Here is a 20,365-nt window from a genome sequence, read left to right as displayed (position 1 = left end):
GACTGCGATTATTAGAGGAAAGCAGCCAATAGAATTTCAGAATGGCACAAGGCGGCACCGCCTGCCTCTCACACTGCTTTTGTTTCACCTTTGCAATTATTTATTCTCCAGCAGCCCTTCGGGGTAATGTTCCATTTTCTTATTTCACACCCCCTTTTCTCATAAATGAACCATCATTGCAATAAATCACCACAGAAACAGAGACTTGCACACACTGTGAAAGGTCCAGAGATTTATGTAACACATTCATGTTTCCCACTTCCACATTTTAGTACTACTCTAGCAGAGCCGGGCTAATAATAGCTGCTATTAATATTTCTTGTTGCCTAGCAACACTTGCAAGTAATAGCTTACTCTGGAAAAATAGATGACCGATAAGGAAGGAGAGGGGGTGGGGGTTGGAAAGTGTGTGTGTGTGGGTGTGTGTATGTGTATATGGAGGGATTCAATTCATTTATTATCTCCTGGGACAAGGGGAGCTTATTTCTGAGACTGCAGAAGAGGAAAGTAGGATGCGTATAGAGAAATATTTTAACGCAATTGGAGATGAAGTTATTTTCATTACGGCTCCATTAGGGATGTTTCATTCGATGCTTCGCCAACAAAGTCAATTAACCTTAATTTCATGCTGATAAAGGCATAATGAGGGGGATTGAATTTGAGCCTGTGGAAAGGGTGAGGAATAACCAGGGCGGACTGGAGGAGGCTGGGGTTTGAAACCTTTACCCCTGGTCTGCTGGAGATGGCTGGGAAGCATTAGTCGCTCCGCCATCTCCTCACACCGTCAGCGAAGACGCAAATAAAGGGTCAAGAGCGTTACCTTGAAGATACACTCCTCTTCAATAGGAGCCATCCTTCAGTGCACATACCCAACCTCCTACAAGTACAAGCGCAGCTGGAGCAACAGATATGCTTCATCTCAGGGGACGTTGTTGCTGGGTTTTTTTGTACAACATTTAGCCCAAGGCTAAAGCTCTGTAAACTTCTCCCTGCTTTGGGATTTTTGTTTTCAGCCCACATCGATCGCACCGCAAACACAGTTAAATCGTTACAGAATCGAGACTGGCGGATTGATCATCGCTGGGCTAAATAAACCCGTAATTTTTCATCAGTCTGCGATGGGGAGGAAAGCATGGAGGCAGATTGGGGCGAAAAATGAACGTCAAGATATTCCTGATAATCCATACGCAGCAAAAAAATACCATTTTTGGTAGTGAAATATGTGCCTGAACTTTGTCTAGTTAGTCAGCTGTTAATTTGTGTTTATTTAACAAGAAACCACCCTGGAGCCAAACTTTTCTTATAAAGATTCCAGTTATAGCGGGATTATTGCTGCAGCCAGAAGAGATGGTCCTCAATGCTCTTCAGCTTGACCTGCTCTGTGGGTTGGTCCCTTAATGTGAATGATGTGAATGATGAGGGACTCTTTCCGCCAGGCTGGTTGTCAGGGAGGAGGTGACATCCAGGAGGGTCTCATGCTGGCCAACCCCCCCCCTCCCCCCGCGCTCCCGTCATTTAGGGCCTGACTGGCCCTTTGGTGACTTCATATCTATTCAATAAGAGAGAGAGAAAAAATAAGGGTCAGGGGACTCACAAGCAGACGGTAATGATGGGTCAGGAAGGAGTTTGAGGAGTCCCAACATGGAGCCTTGAGGGGCTTCAGTGCTGTTAAATATTGAAGTAGATTGGCAGCCCCCCCAAACTCATTATCAAAGAGAAGAGGCTGTTTAAAGGCCTCTGGTGTCAGTTTAAGTTCATGCCAAACCATGTTCTTGTAGCGGACACCGCAGGGACCACAGATGGAAACTAGCCTTTGGGCAACATTTGGCGTATTTACGGACACATGTTTTAATCTGCATTGGCTGCCTAAAACATCACAAATCCGACTGACTCGAGAATTCTCAGCCACTGGGAACCTTTTTTAAAGAAAACCTTTGCTGAACATCTACAGAATGGTGCTTTGATGTCATCTTCAGCTGGGAATATAGATTATAATGGGATTAAAAGTAAACATCTTTAAACCAAACCAAGGTAGACCAAACTATCAGACACAAGGGACTAAAGGGATGATTTTTCTTGACAACCTCCTTCTCGATGGGCGTATACGTCCCAATTATTCCTTATAATAAATACTGACTGTGGAGTAGAGTTTAGATAATTCATCTCACTGTCGTCTCTTTACACTAATATAGAGTAAAAGGCTATTTACTATATGTGTGTGTGTGTGTGTGTGTGTGTGTGTGTGTGTGTGTGTGTGTGTGTGTGTGTGTGTCTTTATTTCCTGGATCAGCCTTTTGTTCAAGTGAATGATTGTTAAAAGGTTATATGAGCTCGACTTCCTTTGAATTCATTTATTTAGTGAATGTAAAATTGTTTTGCATCACTTGGCATTTAGGGCAGAGACAGCGGAGGAAAGGTCGTAACCATTTTAATGCAGCCGCATAAAAATAAAAAAAAGCTGTATTGACAGCTGCGGTTATTGACAGCAGGTGTTAAATAAAGGCCCGATCAAACATTATAACAACAGACGGAGCTTTTCCAAACGTAATGGAGCTCGGTGGAGTTCGGCTCCGGCAGTGAAAGACACTCAAGGGCTGCCTTAAAATAACCTTTAACTTTAAAAATACCCCTCAAACGTTCAAATTCTCGTGCTACTGCTCGATTGCTTCTGAAACAGCAACCCCCCCGTGCAGGTTTCAGACATATCTGCTGTGACCTGCCTGCTCCGCTGCCTCTTACTGGGATAGATGTGGCATCTCAGTGACGTTCCCAGATAAATCACTTTTTTTTTTTTGTAATAGTAAAAAAAACCTGAAAAGCGGCTTTTCATTTCAAATCAAGACGACTGCCCTTCAGCGCCACGCTCGGCGACGGGGGTGAGCACTGCGTCTTGTAGTTGTCGTGGGAGACGACAGCGGGATAATTGGGAGGGCACGCCCATTTTCATTTAAAACCATGCAAACAGGCTTCGGAAGAGATTGTGCTTCTTTTTTGGGGGGAAAGCGACGCTTTGTTTTCCGCAGGTTATCGCGCCGGAGCTCCGAGAGGAGTAATGAAGACCGAAGTATTAAGGGATTGAGCGGTAAAAACAAATGCTCGCTCATTGCAGTTCATGAATATTCATGTGGCTAATTCAAACAACCTCGGGCGACGGTTACGACTAATGAATATTTGAAGCAGCTCGGTTACACATTTGCGCTCGGCGCCGCGACTGACTTTGTGGGATCATCGTGCATCAGGGTAAACAGTTGGGGATGGCGACAAAACAGATTCCAATGGTGATCAAAATGTAGCCGGTAGGCACTCTCTCTTGGTGTCACCTTAGCCATGGGCCATTGGCGCTCCAGAGGACAGCGGCGCTGATGAGTTGGCGAATTAGCATAGCAGGTTTTATCACCTATCTGGGAATTTCAAATTCAATTTTGAGCTGAAATTACTGGACAAGATTCCAACCCAAAACTTTCCTCAAACAAAGTAGCTAGCAGCGTGGTATTGCCTTGTGATTTTTTTAAAGTAGTTTGGCACTTTTATTCCTCTGTGCATGTTTGGTTTGGGAAAATGGAGCAAAAAGAAGAGAAGCTAGAAGCTAGAAGAGTGAGATTCAGGCTCTTTTGATCTTATTTTCTGAGGAGGGTCGGCAACTTGAGCCCGTGTCAGAATCGGTGAGAAGTTGAAAAAAAAACCAAGATTATTAGATCCATGTAAGATCTTTTACACCCCAATAACTTTGAGACGTGGTGGAAAACGCACACATTAAATACATTTCAGGAAAAGAGGTGGAAAAGGGGCTGTTGCCTTAACTGATTCATGAAAATGGAAGGTCAAGGAAGACGTGGTAAGCCGTTGGACGTGCCCTCAGATGGGTGACGGGATGTTTACATTCATCACAGCGGTTTTGAGAGGGAACACACACTTACACACACTTAAACGCTGCTGGTATAAAAATCCCCCACTGGCCGCTTTAAAAGGGAGCTTCGCCTTCTCTCCTCTGAGGGATCAGCGTGGTGGCTCGTCCTCCTCGCCGCCACCGCAACGCTAATTAGGCCCACGACAAAGCCAGCCTGTGGGGATAATGTCCCATTATTAGAGTCATTTGTTTCAATTAACTGCTCTGTGATTCTACAATAGCGCTGCGCAGCCCAGTGTAAAGAAGCCATTACTCTCACCCAAGGAACCGTTGAGGTCTGGGAGGAGAGGGCTACTGACAGGGTATTCGGGATTCCCGCTCCTGCCAACAGCTCCCACGCACTGACCAGTCTGCTGGTGGCTGCCCAGCACTTCTTCACATCTTTAATAAAGTGGATTCTGGTGTTTTTCTGGCAATTGCTGTTTCACTGGAACTTGTTACTATGAGCACAAAGAGCCGAAAACGAAACAATAGACTGCAAATCATCCTCGGGCAAATTACAATCTCACGTATGATAAACAACATGAAATAAAAGCTCTCAAAGCTACCGAATCTATTTAAACCCACTGAAAGATCATATGTAGCTGTCTGTCATCCCCCTATCCTCTAAAGAATACAATCATGTAGAGTACTTTTAGGTCCTCTCTGGGCTAGATAATGGAATCTGCCATGGTTACCAAGAGGTTGCTGCCCTGTGATGCCTTTGTTGCCAGGCTCTCGCTTATTTGCACACACACACACACACACACACACACACACACACACACACACACAGCGCAGATGTTTACAAAGAGACATCACCAGCTCACATTAAAGGGTTCAAACTGTCCCCTCAGGCTGTTGCCATGGAAATAACCCGGCTCCGGTTGCTCATTCATATTTGATTAATTGTATTTTTCCCTTCTATGCTATTTGCTCTACAAAGAGCTCATCATGGGAACATTTCATCCTGAAAACAAACAGTTGGAAAAGATGAATATGACCATTTCAAAATAAAAAAAAGAACTCTTTCTGCCTGAGTTGTGGACATTTTGTGGATGTTCTTTGCTGCTAAAAGCATCAGAAATTGCATTAGTGAATGTTGAATGTTGACAAAGCCTCGCCCGTAGAGCACCGCAATAATAGACGGTGGACTGATTGGCAGATTTACCTGGACTGGAGAAAAGCATTTTTGCCTTTTCTCAGCTCCTAAATAACACTGAGCACGGCTGAGCTCCAGCAACCCACTGGGGCCAATTAGGATGCCAGCAGAGCTAGGAAGTGCACAGCAGATGCTTTTGCCACTATTTATTAAAATCCAATCTGCGGGGCCCCTCCAACAGCTCGTTAAGCTACAGTTAATCTAATTAGCTCTCACTTGCCACTGTTTTCACCGCATTACCAAATACAAGGGCCTCGACTTTGCGGTTTAGGCTGATTAAGTAGGTCCGGTGCTGTTAAGGGTTGTTGCTGGGAGGGGCTCTGCGGCGCTGTCAGTCTTTCAGAGCCAGATAAATCACGCCGCCTTAGCGCCCGCTCCCGCATGTGTGAACAGACCAAAGAAACTCAGAAGAGCTTGTATGTTTTTGATGGCGTGGCCTCAGGACTGGATAGAAATTCCATACTGGGCTCTTTATCCGAGGCCCGTGCGATGCCGCGTCTCTCAGGTCCCAGAGTCCATACTGCAGGTTCATTATGCTCCTGTTTTTAATCGACGAGCGTTGCACTCTGGACGAGTTGCGCCCGCCCCTGCTCCCAGATCAGCGTGACAGGTTGACATGCGGTCTCGCTCATTGCTTACAGATGGGCAGCCTGTCATGGAGCCGTAATCGTTTCCAGATGAGAAGGGCGCAGTTTGTCATTTAAGACAGATTTTCCATCGGGCCTTTTGTGACAGACTAGGTGACGAGAACGCGGGAAGACAAGGCCAAGTCTGGGGCAACTGTAAAATCAAACTGCGTTAGAAGTTGTTTGGACATGCGAGACTTTTTCAGCTAATTACAATCAACGATAACCAAGTTTAAGCCCACCTTATCCAGGGCCCTAATTAGTATTTACAAGACTTCCCCATTGTTCTCAGCTTTTTTTTCTCTCTCTTCTGGATTTTCATTCAGGCAAGTAAAAGACATCATAATTCATTATACAAACGCGGTGTCCAGGAAATATTCACTCACAAACTGCCCCGCTTTAAAACCAGCAGGAGACGAAGCGCCGTGGGGCCGCGGGAGCCTTTGTTGTGATGTTTTCACAATACATGAGCGTGAAACCGCTTCTTCTACGAGGCTTCAAGTTGTGAAAATAGCAGAAAATTACATACAGTCTGTAAAAGCTGCATTAAGCTGCAGCGCGCTGCTACACAGAGGTCAGCAATGGCCCCAGTAAAGAAATTGCTCCTATTTTACTTTTATTTTCTCAAATTAATCAGGGTTGGAGAAAAGAGTGGAAGGTAATGCACCCCAGTCAGGGTCGGACGGCGTGGCGTTCGTGATGACGGAATACAGGACAGCTAGCTACCTGGCTAATACACTCCCAAACCTGACGTTATTTCTCAGAACAGAAACTCTGGTGCTCGGTGATCCACCGGCAGGTTTCCTGTCCTGAAATCTGACTCTCTGTGTGACGCTGTGTTCATTCCTCACAGGAAGTTCATCAGTGGGCCCTGACTGGACACTTCCTGTTTGGTTTTGGTTCGGCTACACCCGTCCCCTCCACCTCACCTCTCCAACTCATCTGCCCCCCCCCCCTTATTTTCTAACCTCACTCCATCTCGATGCAGTTATCAGGCTGTCAATTCTAATCTTGTCTTGCTGGTGCAGAGCTGTCCATTCAGAATAGAGGCAACCCCATCCTCCCCATCGCTCCTCAAATTACCCCCGAAGCCCCCCCCCCCCCCATCACCGCCACCGCCTCTCCTCAGACAACAGAAACGCTGATGGCAAGAGTGCTATGGCCGATTCTGCAAGGTCATGGTGAACAGCTTTGTTTTGGGTTGAGGGTTCTAATTTGAGGGACTCAGCATCTTTACTGAAGCTGTCGGAGAGCAATTAAATCCTCAAATCCTCAACTTCTCCAGTCGTCCTGTTTGAACGGACGAATGCGGCTGAAGAAAGGTTCATCATCTGTTGGCGCGACGTAGCAGCAAACATGCAAGATTTGAGTCAAATGCTTGGCACCGCGACGTCGTCAGGATGCAGACGAATAGGGAGAGTAAATTGGCTTTTTCAGGCAGTCATATTCTCTGCACTTGAATGGGGGGGGTGGGGGTGGGGGGCAGAACTGGTGCCTCACTTCAGACCAGCACTACCAGAGAATAGCTGTTCTCTTCACAGCCTTGCATTCACTCTGTACGCAGCTGCTGAAGGACGCTTTAGTCAAAGTGTGAGATGTGTCCAGGGGACTCACCTCTACTCTGACAGGAAATGTTGGAATTTAAAAAAAAAGAAACATCCTGATTGTATCTGCATAGATTCATTTTTTTTTATCTGTGTCGGCTGTGAGCCACCTTCACTCAGGTGTCACCTGTATTCTCGACGCTCTTCCGGTGATGCTCGATGTGTCGAACTCTGAGAAGATCACACGTGCGTGTGACGTGCGGGAGAACAAATAAAGAAATAAAAGAGCTGGGCCCTTGTTCGCCCGGCTTGATTGCGTGTACCCGCAAGCTGTTAAGTGTCATCACTCTCCTCCGCGTGAATCTAGAGATTATTTAGCCTTCTTTTCTCTCTCTCTCCCCTATTTTGTCATTCCATTAGCTCTACCTTCAGTTTATTCTATTTTCACTTCAAAGGCTCGGGTGGAACAGATGTCATTTCAAATGCCTGTCTTCTGCCTCATTGCCTAAAAGTGAGGGATGATTATTTTTTAATGAAACCAGGAGCTTACACACACACACACACACACACACACACAGGCACAAATTACCTGCAAGCTGTGTAATAGAGAAGAAATTTGCGTTGCCCTGAATGAGCATCCATTCATTTTCACACACCACAAAAGCCATTTTGAAGTTCTTCTTCTTCTGCCAAAATGTGCTCCCGGACCCTGAATTTTGATTAGTTCATTTCATTCTGGCTGGAACGCATCGAGCAGCGCACTTTTTTTTTCTGAAACAATGTGATTTTCGCGAGGAGTCATTTCCCGTTTTCCCAAACGGCGGTTAAAGGGGAAAGTGTCTGTTGCTTAATCCGATGATAAGTATGCATTAGATGGACGTGCACTTCTTCCAGCAGATCTCCTCGCGGCTCTCTCCCCCCTCTTCCCTGCTGGTTCCAAACAAGCTCAGCAAAGCTGTTGAAAATGTCTAAAATACAACTTAATAAAACAGCAACTTGAAGCCTTTAAGGGCCGTCCATAACCCCTCCTCACCCCTCTCTCTCTCCATAACCCCTCAACCATATAAATACCTTTCATTTGACATAATACCAATATATATCATTATCATTTAGTGTGTCATTATATCTTCTATTATACAGCTGCTAAATTGGATTGTTTTTTTCCTGCCTTTATAGCAACCAGGAAATCAGGTTAACTGATGTTCCGCTGATACTAATGGCAACATTAAGTCGTCACCCCATCCTCAGCGTGGTGCGCCACCTCCTCCCTCTGTTCCTCCTCTCTCTCTGCTCCATTTCCTCTCTCTCTCTCTCTCTTTCTCCCCCGCCTGATGTTTTTTCCACGCAGCAAAGGAGGCAATTTCCATACAGAATCACAACCAGGATCAGGTGACCTGGATTTGACTCCGCATCAAAAACGCCGCGCACGGGAAAAATGCAAACGCGTTCAGATGTGCGCTGTTGTCGGTGGTGGTGGCCGATTTAAATGGGTTTTAATGCACCCCGCAGAAGAGGGGACTGGACTTCTGCTGATCTGAATGACGGAGGTTGAAGGAAGAGCAGGAAGTGAGCACACAGGTGATTCAGACCTGTGAAACTACGTCAAACAGCCACAAATGAGACCTAAATCAGCCCAGCTCCTCTCTGCCCAGGCGTCGCCGTGTTGTTTCTCTATAGAGCTGCAGCTTCATCACCTCCTCCTCCCCAAACCTCACCCCAGGCCAACCCGCCTCACCATCTCCCTGCTCGTCTTCATTGGCTCGTGTCCGTAAATTGATCTGTTTTCTCTTCTCCCGGCGAGCCGCCGCTGCTCTTCACAGAACTCTGCCGCCTTTATCGAATGTTCTGTTTGGCTGTTTCATTAATGCTGAGCGCCATGTGCATTCCAGTTAATCTTTATGATTTGATAGAGAGAATGAAGCTCCTCTTCAGTCAGGGCGGAGAAATCCACCTCACCTCGAGTGGTTCCTAAACGCCAGTTCTGGTCTTCTCTCCATTCGTGCTTTCAGATAGGAAACGAGAAGCGGCCCTCGGCGGACATGATGAAGCCGAAGCCCAAACCGCAGAAGAAGAAGAAGAAGAAGGACCCCAACGAGCCTCAGAAGCCAGTGTCGGCCTACGCGCTCTTCTTCAGAGACACCCAAGCGGCGATCAAGGGTCAGAACCCCAACGCCACCTTTGGGGACGTCTCCAAAATCGTGGCCTCCATGTGGGACAGCCTAGGAGAAGAGCAGAAGCAGGTACGTCTGGAGGAGTGTAGGGAGATGTTTGTCAGAAATCATTCATTAAAACTTGGGTATTGAGCTAAAGACAACTAAAACTTAATATTTGCTTGTTTTGAAAAGGGCAGATGTTGTCAGCTGAGATCCACTTCCTGTTTACTAATCACATTGACCTCATCACTTCCTCTTTTGCAGCTTTGATTTATTAAACTCACCAAACTCAGCCAATGATAGCTCTGATTAAAAGACCGTGTCCAAGCGCTACATATGAGACCAGATTGGTCAGGTTTGACCCTTTGAAGCCCCACCCAGCTGAGTGGGCGTACTGCCGTGTGAGAACGTTTCCTCGTGTTCCGCGCTGTGTAATTAGCAGAACATCTCTCCGAGACGCAGCTCACCGTAATGAGCTACTTATTCTCTTTCCAAAGATTATCCATCCCTTTGTCCTCTGGTCCCGTCTCAGACAAAAAAAATGATTTGCTTTCTATATTTAATTCGAGCAGATGGAAGGGAGAGGAGGTGTGGGGGAAGTTTACGTGCGTTAGTAGCCTGTAAATCATTCACACAATTCCAAACGTCGGACATTCTGCAGGCACAAGTTGGCCAATGTATAAAAAAATAAATATGCTAGAGAGGGAAATTATTAAATATTTCCTGCTGTACATAATTGACCTATTTTGCCTGAGATTTAGCTGCTTTTAAAACCTGGAACTGGTTAGCAGGTGCTTTTTTATCATTATCACCACAAGGTTGCAGGCGAGAGGTAAAACTCAACTCTGGGAGGATGCCATCTGAAGAGAAAAGTAAAGTTTCCCACACTCTCCTTTTGCAGAGACTCAAAACAATGAAGCATGTTAGTTAAAAAAAAAAAAGATGTACTTTTTGTAATTTCCGATAGACGACGAGAGATTTTCACGTCACCCTAATAAAATAGAAAGTCACGTCCAGGAAGAGGCGAAAGCCAGCATAGCTCGCAACCTAATGTACAAAACAATGACTCTGGAGCTCCGCTAATGTCGCTATGATGATAGGAGCATTATTGTGGAGCTAAGAGACAAACAGAGAGGAAAAGAGGGGGAGAGAAAGAGAGAGGGGAGGCAGGGGGGGGGGAGTTACAGTTCATTTCTCTTGGATTGTCATGGAAATGATGTGTTGCTATAATAGAGGGAGACACATTGAGATGAGAGAGTTTTAGTGCTCTGATGAGGAAAAGGAGATGTTCTGTAGCACTGGCTCTGATGGGAAGGGAAACATTAGGAGTGTGTTTATACGTGCACACACAGGCACATTTAAGAGCATGTCAACCTTTCACATGAAGACTCTAGTTTTGATTTGTTTTTCTCTTCTTCTTCTACTTCTTCACAGGCGTACAAGAGGAAAACAGAGGCGGCCAAGAAAGAGTACCTGAAAGCTTTGGCCGCGTACCGAGCCAGCCTGGTTTCCAAGGTAACACTTAGGACACACGGGCCCCGGCTAAGGCCGATGATGGATTGGATGGAAAATCCCTGCTAATGGAATGGGCGGGGCTTACAGGCAGCGATGTGTGTTGGTGGGTGGGGTATATGATGCAAAAAAAAAAAGAAAGAAAGAAGCTGGCCGTGTTCGGAACAATACCTGATTTCCATAGTGTGCAGATGTTGGGGGGGGGGGGGGGTTGTGTGTGTGTGTGGGGGGGTGTAGTTGTTATGGTGACATGGTTGGGGGAAGGGTCAGCCAATAGAAGCAAGAGCGCACGTGTCAATCGAACAGGGGAAGATGACAGAAAAATGATGTGGCGGGCTGAGCGCAGACTGACGCTTGTTCCAGACGCATCGGCGGGAGAACGCCATTCCGTTCCTTTCATCCTTCGCGTCACCACCTCCACACCCTCCAAAACAAGGAAGTACATCCAAATCAGCGAAGGCAATCATAGGATTTCCTGCTCTTTCCACATCTGTCACCTGCGTGCTAATTCAGATTTATGGCCCCCCTTTGGCCCAGTGAGTGATCGCACACAGCGGCGTGGTCGCGCGGGGGATAAAGAAAAGCAAGGAGGGCCGCATTGTTTAGTGCCATCCCGTATTAACCATACACAAAGTAGCGTGGGGAAGATTCCTTTTGTCATTCCATTTGTTCTGCAGGCAAACAGCCTCATTTCTCTGGCTGCGCCACCTGCACACGTGTGTGTGTCCCTCTCCTTCTCCCATCTATCTGTCAAGGTGTCTATTGATCATTACCTTGGGCCCCCGCTCTATTCATACAAATGGGCTCCATTACCTTCTAATCAGCACCGATGGTCGGAGATGAGCAGCGTGACAGCTCATCATGGGGGGGGGGGGAGGCAGAGGTGTGCTGCACCTGCTCAGAGCAAAACTGGCCAAGAACAGAAACTTTGGAGGATCTTTGGAGGGTCCGCGCTGTTTTGTTAATCGCTGTGCGTGACCCCGTTTGGCCCCGAGCGAACTGTGTACGTGGTCTAAAGACAAAGAGACTAAGAGTTAGCAGAGAATACTGAAGTAGACTGACGGGGGGGGGGGGGGGCGCCACCATCCCCAGCCTAAAACTCAAGACTTTACTTTTTTATTGCACTCCAAAATACATTTTAAAGTAGATTTTCTTAAGAAGCTTCTGGGTTTTTGTCCACAGACCTACAACGATGAACCAAAAAGTGCCCAGCAGACAAGTCAGCCCTCTCACCTGCTGCCCCCGAAGCAGCCCCTGTACAGCGTGCCCCCGCAGCCCTCCTCACCCTACCTGGGCCCGCCGGGCTCCTTCCCCCTGTCGGACCTGCAGAGCTACGCCGGGCCCCCCCGCCACAGCCTGGCTCCGACTCTCAGCCAATCCCAGATGCTGCCTCCTAGCATGAGTGCCTCTCCGCCAGCTCCCTTCCAGATCAGCCCGCCTCTGCACCCCCACGCCCAGCTCTCGCTGCACCAGAGCCCCCTGCTCAACCAGTCGCTCCACATGCAGCAGTCCCAGCCAATCATCTCACACCAAATGGGGCTCCAGGCACCTCTGCATTCCCCACCGCTCAGCCAACAGGTAGCATTAAAACAAACAAATTGTTTTTCTTGATCAATATCAGCTGTTTTCTGGTTTCCAGCTCAACTATATGATTATCGGAGTCGCTGTTGACTGGTTTGATGATTGAATAAGGGAGTTTTGCATAGTTGGGAACAGTAATGCAGGTGTATAAACCAATTAAAACTTAAATCAAACAATCAAATCTTAATTACACAGATAAATATAGACAAACACGATATAGCAAACAGAGAATGCTAACAGCAGCGGTAAAGTGGTCAGTCCTGGTTAGCTTAGTGCAGCTGGCAGCACATTGACAAACCACAGGTCTCCTGTGTCACAGAAATGCTAATAAATAATATATAAAACCAGTCCCATCTGAGTTGGAGAAACAAGCGCTGACAGGAAATAAACGTGTCTTCATCTTCTAAAACCCGCTGCGAAACTTCACCCCCCCCTCCCCGGCTGGATTGTGAACTACGAAAAAATCGATGGCTGACCTTCTGACCCCTCCCTCCTCTGACTGACAGGGATTCTCCCATATCCAGGCTGAGTACCAGAACAGTGTCGGGGGCTCCCAGTCTCCAGGGGGCCCGACCCCACTGCACGGCCAGAACCCTGACTGGGACGGCGAGTACTGCAACAGGGACTGTGGACCCAACCACTGCAGGTGAGCTCAAAGACCTCAACGGATAAACAAAACAAGTTGCATCTCCATCCTTGTGAGTCTCCTCTGGGAAAGTCGATGTCTCGTTTTCCAAATGAGTCGCGTGAAAGTTAGCGTGGAGAGACTCCGAGCGTATTAAAGATAAACTGAAAAAGGAAATTGAATTGAACGCTGCCATTACTGACCCCTGTAAAAGTGCGACATCCAATGAAGTCCCCCTTGACGCGCATGGTCCCTGGATTTTTACTGCTGTTTTTAATCGTTTAATCGCTCGTCCAGCATTTCAAGCTGATTCATCTGAATGTCAGACAGCATCGGGTCGGGTCGGGGGACGTTTGGACACTCTCTGACTGCAGCCTGTAAAAGAACCCCCCCCCCCCCCCCCCCCCCCCAACCCCCACGAACCACCGGGTCACGATCACCTGCGGTTTCGGAAGGTTTTCGAATTATTTTCCGCCTGTCAGCAAAGCGGACAGATTGAATTTGACGTTTAAGAACCAAGTGATCTGCAAATTCCAACTTTTGCATTTGTCCATATCCTCATTGATTGACGGCGTTCCTTGTTTTCGCCTCGTCCGTCTCCTCCTCCTGTCGGCGGAGCTGGAGACGCAACAGTCCCGACGCGCGTTCTGACGTGCATCCAGACCTGTTTTAACGCTCTCTTCTCCTCCAGCAGTGCTATGGGAGCTCGGGACAAGCCTCTCTACCTCACTTGAAGTCCTAAGATCTCCAGATGTCAGTCTCCTGAGAGCTTACCAACATCACGTCATCGATGTTCCGTCTTGTCCACCAGTTTTCCTTTTTGTCTTTGATTCTACGTGACGGATTTTTGAAAATCCCAAAGACTGCTACAGCAACATCACCTATTTGCCAAGCACTTAGACGGGCCTGAAGCCTGGGGCACTTGTCTCGTTTCTAGCTTTTTTTCCTCCAGTTTTTGGTGAACTTTCCATTTTTTGTTGCTCGTTTTTTTCCCCCGGCGAGGGCAGGGCGGCGAGCTTTAAGCTCATGCCAACATACTGGAAATGAAGACCAAAAAAAGACGTCTTCTCATTTCTATTGGATTCCCCCCCCCCTTTCTTCTTCTTCTTTTAAGACGCCTTCTTTCTTCTTGGCTCCATTACTGCGTGTTTGCCATGGACCGCCGCCATCGGGGGGGTAAAGACGCTCCAAGCTGAGCAGAGGGGCGGATGGATGATGTACCTGAGGGCCGAGCGAAAGGGCCCGCGTGAGTCAAGGCAAAGTGATATTTTAATAAAGATAATCACAGACGTTTGTGAATCACCCCTCCCCCACCGAGCAGGACTTCCTCCTTTCTGTTCTTTCTCATAGAGTGATTGTAAATATCACCAAGATGGATCCCTCTTCTGTGTGTATTTAGCTGCAGTTGCTCTCCTGATTTTGCTTTTTTTTAACACGCATTTTATTTTTGGGTCATGTGATTCTCAGATACACACGCACACACAGACACACACTCACACAAACACACACACACACACTCGAAGTTTTGTTCAAACTGTGCTCACTGTTCTTGTTCTCCGAAACAAGGGAGAACGGACCAGAAAGCGTTCCGCGACCTCAGCGGGCAGAGCGGCGCTCTCTGGCCGCGACCTCAGGACGTTCCAGAACTGTAGAGGTCAAAGATTGATACCTCTCCTCTTAGGCCCTCCCCCTGGCTGGTAAAGACCGCCCACTCACCTGTAACCCCGCCCACCCCCACCCCCCAATCCTTACACCCTTTTACTTGTACAGGTGAATTAAAAAAAAAGATAAATGTGAAATGTTACTAAAGAAAAAAAATAACAGTGGGTTTTAAAGTTTTTGACTAGTTTTATTAGGTGTTTTAGAATTGTGTTGAACTCATCTTTATCATTATTTTGTGCAAAAAAAAGGAGAAAAAAAAGATTTTTTTTCGTTCACCGTAGCAGGATTTGCATTCTTTTGGACCAGCAGTCACAGAGGTAGATATTTTGATTTTGTGTGTAAACCTGCCAAATGTCCTTTGATTTGTAAAGCCAGTGATGAGAAAAGCCGTTTTTGTTTTGTTAAATATCAGATATTTTACAATATGGTCATTCTATTTAATTTGGTTGCTGGTTTTTACATCTATTTATGAATGATATTAAACAACCTTTTGGCAAAAATCATCAGGGTGCATTATTATTGTTATTATTATTATTATTATTATTATTATTATTATTATTATTATTATTATAGATCAAACACCATGATTATTAGAATAACAAATATTTTTTTCAGAAATGGCTGCAGCGCTGTTGCATCAGCATTAAATTCATTTTGTGTCAAAAATGCTTCTTTTGTTTTCTTTTGTCTGTAATAAAATGTTTAAAGTGGAGAAACTGAGTTGTCTGCTTCACTCTGTCTCCCTCCGTCCGTCCTTCCGTCCATCTGTCTGTCTGTGGTTAATCAGGAGAATGATCCTGATGCTAAAGCTGTCACAGGACTCATTGGCCGGGGGGGGGGGGGGCGGCCCTAGCCTGCTTTCACTTAACGAACTTTGACCTTTCCTGCTTCTTGGCCTTCTTCCTGGCAGACCTGATCGATACTGTATATGGTGAAGCACGCAGTACATTTGTGCCTGCTGGTGCTGGTGGGGGGGTACGGGGGTTGGGGGAGGGTGGTTGGCAGAGGTATGATGATGAAACAGCTGAGGAAAAAGAAAGTGTTTTTACTTATGAATTTCACAGTTGGATTAAAGGTAGAAATAGAAATGGAATCCATCAACTCTCTCTCTCCCTCTTTCTCGCTACTTCTCTCGCCCTCCCTCTCTCACACTCTCTACCTCTCTCACGGTCTCTCTCCCTCTCTCTCTACCTCTCTCTACCTCTCTCCCTCTCTATACCTCTCTCTACCTCTCTCTACCTCTTTCCCTCTCTCTACCCCTCTCTCTCTCTCTCTCCTCTCTCTCCCTCTCTCTCCCTCTCTCTACCCCTCTCTCTCTCCTCTCTCTCCCTCTCTCTCCCCCTCTCTACCTCTCTCTACCTCTCTCTACCTCTTTCCCTCTCTCTACCTCTCTCTCCATCTCTCTCTACCTCTCTCTCCCTCTCTCTCCCTCTCTCTACCTCTCTCTACCTCTCTCTACCTCTTTCCCTCTCTCTACCTCTCTCTCTACCTCTCTCTACCTCTTTCCCTCTCTCTACCTCTCTCTCCATCTCTCTCTACCTCTCTCTCCCTCTCTCTCCCTCTCTCTACCTCTCGCTCTCTGGTGACTATGATGATGACGACACAGTGCCCCCTAGAGCTCACTTACAAAAGTCGCCGCCACACTTTTTTTTCCACATTCCTTTCTTTTCTCTTTTTGAAGCGTGACGTGTTTCTCCCTCCCTCTTACTACCATCAACAGTGCCCAGGTACCGTTGAGCAAGGCCGCTAGTCTGTGTCATGACTGAGCACGTTCAGAAACCTGCAACTGCGTCGGTGCAAACAGGAATTTAGGAAATAACGATCTTAAAATAAATTATCCTTAAGAGAAGAGGAAAAACTACTTTTGTAAGTACAAATTAATTATTTGCTATTTTTTAAAAAGGAATCTATTAGATTATACCACAGCTAATTAATGATATCACCCTCCCAGAGGCAACGTCTGTCTTATAAAACTCTACCACCATCTGTCGGTGAGGTCTGGTACTACAGCACATATCCTCAATGAAAGTATCTTTTGTTGGTTTTATTTTGCTTTTAAATCAAACCGCTATTCCGGGGTGGGGTAAATCCACGATCTTGTCATTCAATGCCTCAGAAAACAAGGTAGGGTGAAAGGAATATAAATGGAGCTGCTGTTCCTTAATAACAAAAATAAACTCAGTTAAACCAGAGCGATGAAAATGAATGTGACATCTCTGTACATCGTGTTGACCCTTTCCTTTCTACGTGCGCTCATCATCCTCCCCCCTTGCCGAAAGCTTTCAAAATATTTTCCATATCACTCGTTTAATATGGGCTGCCCAATCTTCCATCACTAATATTGTCTGCGACAGGCCTGATGCCGCGATCGGGCTCTCTCATTTCCTCTGCAGACGGATATGAGGCCAGTCAACAGTGGCGTCATTGTCTGACGGAAAGCAAAGAAGACAAAACAAACAAGGAGGGGTCAGAGCACTTCATACACATCGCTAAATAAACATGTGATGGCTGAGAGGACGGCGCCACTGATGGTGGCGCCCGATACGGAAACATCTTCATTTTGAGCTTGATGCTGCTGCATCAACAGCTTTATTACAAACCACACACAAGCTAGCTGTGCACAAAAATATCATTTAATCATCACATGTACCACTGACAGATCACAAGTCACAACAGTTCTGACGGTCCCCCAAATATACCAGAAACGGTACTTTCAGATTGCGCGCACGTTAAAACGTAAGTCATACGGTATGTTGTGCAAAGGCTAAAACTGTAAGACGAGCTCTGCAGAGAAAATCTAACTTCACGGTCCTGCGCTCTCTTTTAATCCTGCTTTTAGTGACTGATGGGAAACAATAAATCGAGGACTCGTAGAGCCTCAGCAGCTGTGTAATATCAAACCAATTCCATTCTTCAGAGGCGCAACATCGCAACAGTTTCATCCTGATCCAATAGCATCCAAATTCAAGCTTCAGGAGTTTCATTGAGATGGGAGCGTTGTTTCCACAGGAGCACAACGTCCGGTTTACCTTTAGGGTGAGCGAGGAGACCAATATCTGCTCGATTAAATATTTGCTCAGCTAAATTCTCCACGCGTAGCGCTCATTTTATCAAGAGGCTTTAGGTCACCAAAGTGCTTCTCTCTCTTTACATTTGTTATTTTCGATTTTGACGATTGTCCCGAAGCATCTTGCTGAGGCTCCCCTTCCACGCCAGGAGTGAAATATATGATTAGCGGCAGAAAGATGCTAACGACCCGGTCACGCTAAAGTCACGTTTGCAACATTCATTTTGGTCAGACAGTAACATGACACGACAGGAAACACACCAAACGGCGATGGTACACAAGAGCTCAGCAAACACCAAATAGACATTTGAACAGCTTGTGTGAGGATGCTGCTCTGCTCCTCTGACACGATCTTCGAAAATAAAACGAGATCCAGAGAAAAACACCAGCGTTTACTTTGTCAAACGCCATCTGTGCGTCAATGCCCTGCAGCTAGATTGTTAGCCGCGCTACCTCCCATCTCACCCTTGCTAGGCTAAATAACAAGTCAGCTTTTATTGAGATCTGCTGAGTCGTTCTTTATGCTGTGAAAAACGGAGTCACTGTTTTAACTTTCAAAAATAAATTCTTATTTGAGGTAAAGTATTTTATTGGATCGGGATAAAACAGTGACCTCATTCCTCCAGCGCAGCTAAGATCAGTGTGTAGATCAGATGGTTTTATACGCGATAGTCAGGGATGTGCTTCTTGTTTTGTAGAGTTTATTAAAAAGTAGAGAAAGTTTCTAAAAAGAAAGAGTTTCTTGTCTCACTGAGCTACTCGCCTGAACTCCGGAGGTGCTCGCTAACCTGGAGGCCGCGAAAGTTTGTGCGCAGAGTCTAATGTTGTCTATAAAAACAGAAGAAATCTACATGGAGCAGCATTCAGCACATACGTGAGCATGTTGGACCGACGACGTTGCGAAAAAAAGAAAACATTTGAAATGTCTTTAACCCTTCGATGCACCTTTAAAGTTCCTTTGCACAAAAATCTGCTCATCAAAAGGCGATTCGATTGTTTTTCCCAAACACTTCTGGCTTTTTTCTTGTTCCGAGATGCTCTTCTTCTTTCCTCGAGTGGTTATTTGAGTTACTTTTGCCTCTATAATCTCTAACCTGTCTGCCCATCCTTCCCTGACCCCTCACATCAACCAGGCACTGGATCTTTCCTCTTTTGTGGACCATTCTCTGTGAACCCTAGAGATGGTTGTGCCCATGTGATTGGCTGATTAGCTATTTGTGCTCATAAGCAATTGAACAGGTCTACACCATAAAGTGGCCGATGAGTGTCCAGACCTCCGGTGAGGCTGACGAATAAGAACATGCAAGTCTTATACCTTTGAACTGAGCAGGATCCAAAAGAACTATTTGAATGAGCCAATTTTTGTGCTTCGGGACTTTAACGCTATATTTTTAGTTCACGTTTTGTATGAGAGGCTAACATTTTAAAACAGCAAGCTAAGACAGCACTCAAAAATGCAGGTCTGTGTATACATCCTCACCAAAATGAACCGTACTAAAACTAAAATGGGTCTGGGTGCATCAAAGAGTTAATCAGGAGCTCCACGGTGAATCTGCTGGCCTAAAGAAAGCTGTAGCCACATGTTTCATGGACAAATGTAAACATTTCACGTTCAGGCCATGATGTCGACTGAGTGCTTGGTGCTATTCCGCCGCCTCATGCTGCTCCCTCTCTTCAGGAACAGACATGAAGATCTTCTGGCAGAACATGGTGAAGATTTCTGAGGAGAAACAACTCACAACATTAGCCGTGCTTGCTCTCCGCCGCCGGGTTACTGCATGTCAAACGTTGGATCTCCTGTCATTTACTCAAACGTTGTCGCCACGTTTCGAGGCCCTGGCTCCGACCGAGCACCATCCATTCATAACAAACGGTAATAAACACTCCTCCAGCCCTGCCCGAGCAAATAAAGGAGGTGGGATTAGGCCTCACTCACCCAGCATCTTCTTGACCACGTGGGGTTTCTTCCACTTGTAGCCCAGGAGGTAGGCGGGGATGCCTGTGAGAATGATGCTGCTGCCTACCAGGCATTCAAACGGAGCTGCCCAGAAGGACACGGCGATCATGAAGACGCAGCCCAGGACAAACCCTATGGGGATGAACAGTGGGATCTGCAGAAGGATCGGAGCAAAATCGCTGTTATTTACTAAAAATGTCAATGTTTGCCAACTGTAATTGTCACAGCATGAGATGTTAGCGCTGTGACTTCATAATAATGCAACCTTAAATCTTTGTAGAAGAGCATCATGGGAAATCTAGTCTACCTGCACACTTCCATGTTATTGACAAGTGTGTAATAAAGAGGCCCCTGTGAAGGGCCGGGTTAGAAGCATGGAGGTGGGCTTACAGTTTGTTTGTTGAGACCAAAATAAACAAATTTGGATAAGAGGGCGGGGCTGGAGGAGGAGTGAGGGGCCGGAGAGTGAGAGTGGGAGGAGTCCGTGTGGGAGGAGTGGGGGGAGGAGTCAGGGGTGGGGCGGGGAGGGATGGGAGAAATGGGGGTGGGAGGAGTCAGGGCGGGAGGAATGAGGGTGGGAGGAGTCAGTG

The 20,365-nt window shown here is 46.5% G+C and overlaps 2 protein-coding genes across 4 annotated transcripts in view; one reads left to right on the top strand and one right to left on the bottom strand.

Moving 5' to 3' along the window:
- Positions 1-15,463, top strand: part of LOC101061934 (thymocyte selection-associated high mobility group box protein TOX-like) — a 55,604-nt gene extending 40,141 nt beyond the window's left edge. For 2 of the 3 annotated variants that reach the window (XM_011602369.2, XM_011602367.2), the window contains 5 exons: positions 9,228-9,458; positions 10,806-10,886; positions 12,066-12,461; positions 12,971-13,110; positions 13,781-15,463. In XM_011602369.2, the coding sequence (XP_011600671.2) occupies positions 9,228-9,458; positions 10,806-10,886; positions 12,066-12,461; positions 12,971-13,110; positions 13,781-13,823 (891 nt within the window). In that variant the 3' untranslated portion in view covers positions 13,824-15,463. The remainder of the gene's footprint in view (positions 1-9,227; positions 9,459-10,805; positions 10,887-12,065; positions 12,462-12,970; positions 13,111-13,780) is intronic. The other variant, XM_011602368.2, reaches the window with a different exon arrangement.
- Positions 15,464-17,367: 1,904 nt separating this feature from the next.
- LOC101062162 (large neutral amino acids transporter small subunit 1-like) overlaps positions 17,368-20,365 on the bottom strand; it is a 9,797-nt gene continuing 6,799 nt past the window's right edge. The window contains exons 10-11 of the mRNA XM_003963248.3: positions 19,755-19,929; positions 17,368-19,538 (exon numbers count right to left, since the gene is read on the bottom strand). Of these exons, the coding sequence (XP_003963297.2) occupies positions 19,462-19,538; positions 19,755-19,929 (252 nt within the window). The 3' untranslated portion in view covers positions 17,368-19,461. The remainder of the gene's footprint in view (positions 19,539-19,754; positions 19,930-20,365) is intronic.

The sequence above is a fragment of the Takifugu rubripes genome, chromosome 3, assembly GCF_901000725.2.
Source record: "Takifugu rubripes chromosome 3, fTakRub1.2, whole genome shotgun sequence".
Lineage (NCBI taxonomy): Eukaryota > Metazoa > Chordata > Actinopteri > Tetraodontiformes > Tetraodontidae > Takifugu > Takifugu rubripes.
Note: the sequence above shows the minus strand (reverse complement) of the source record. Positions and strands in the feature narration are given on the sequence as shown.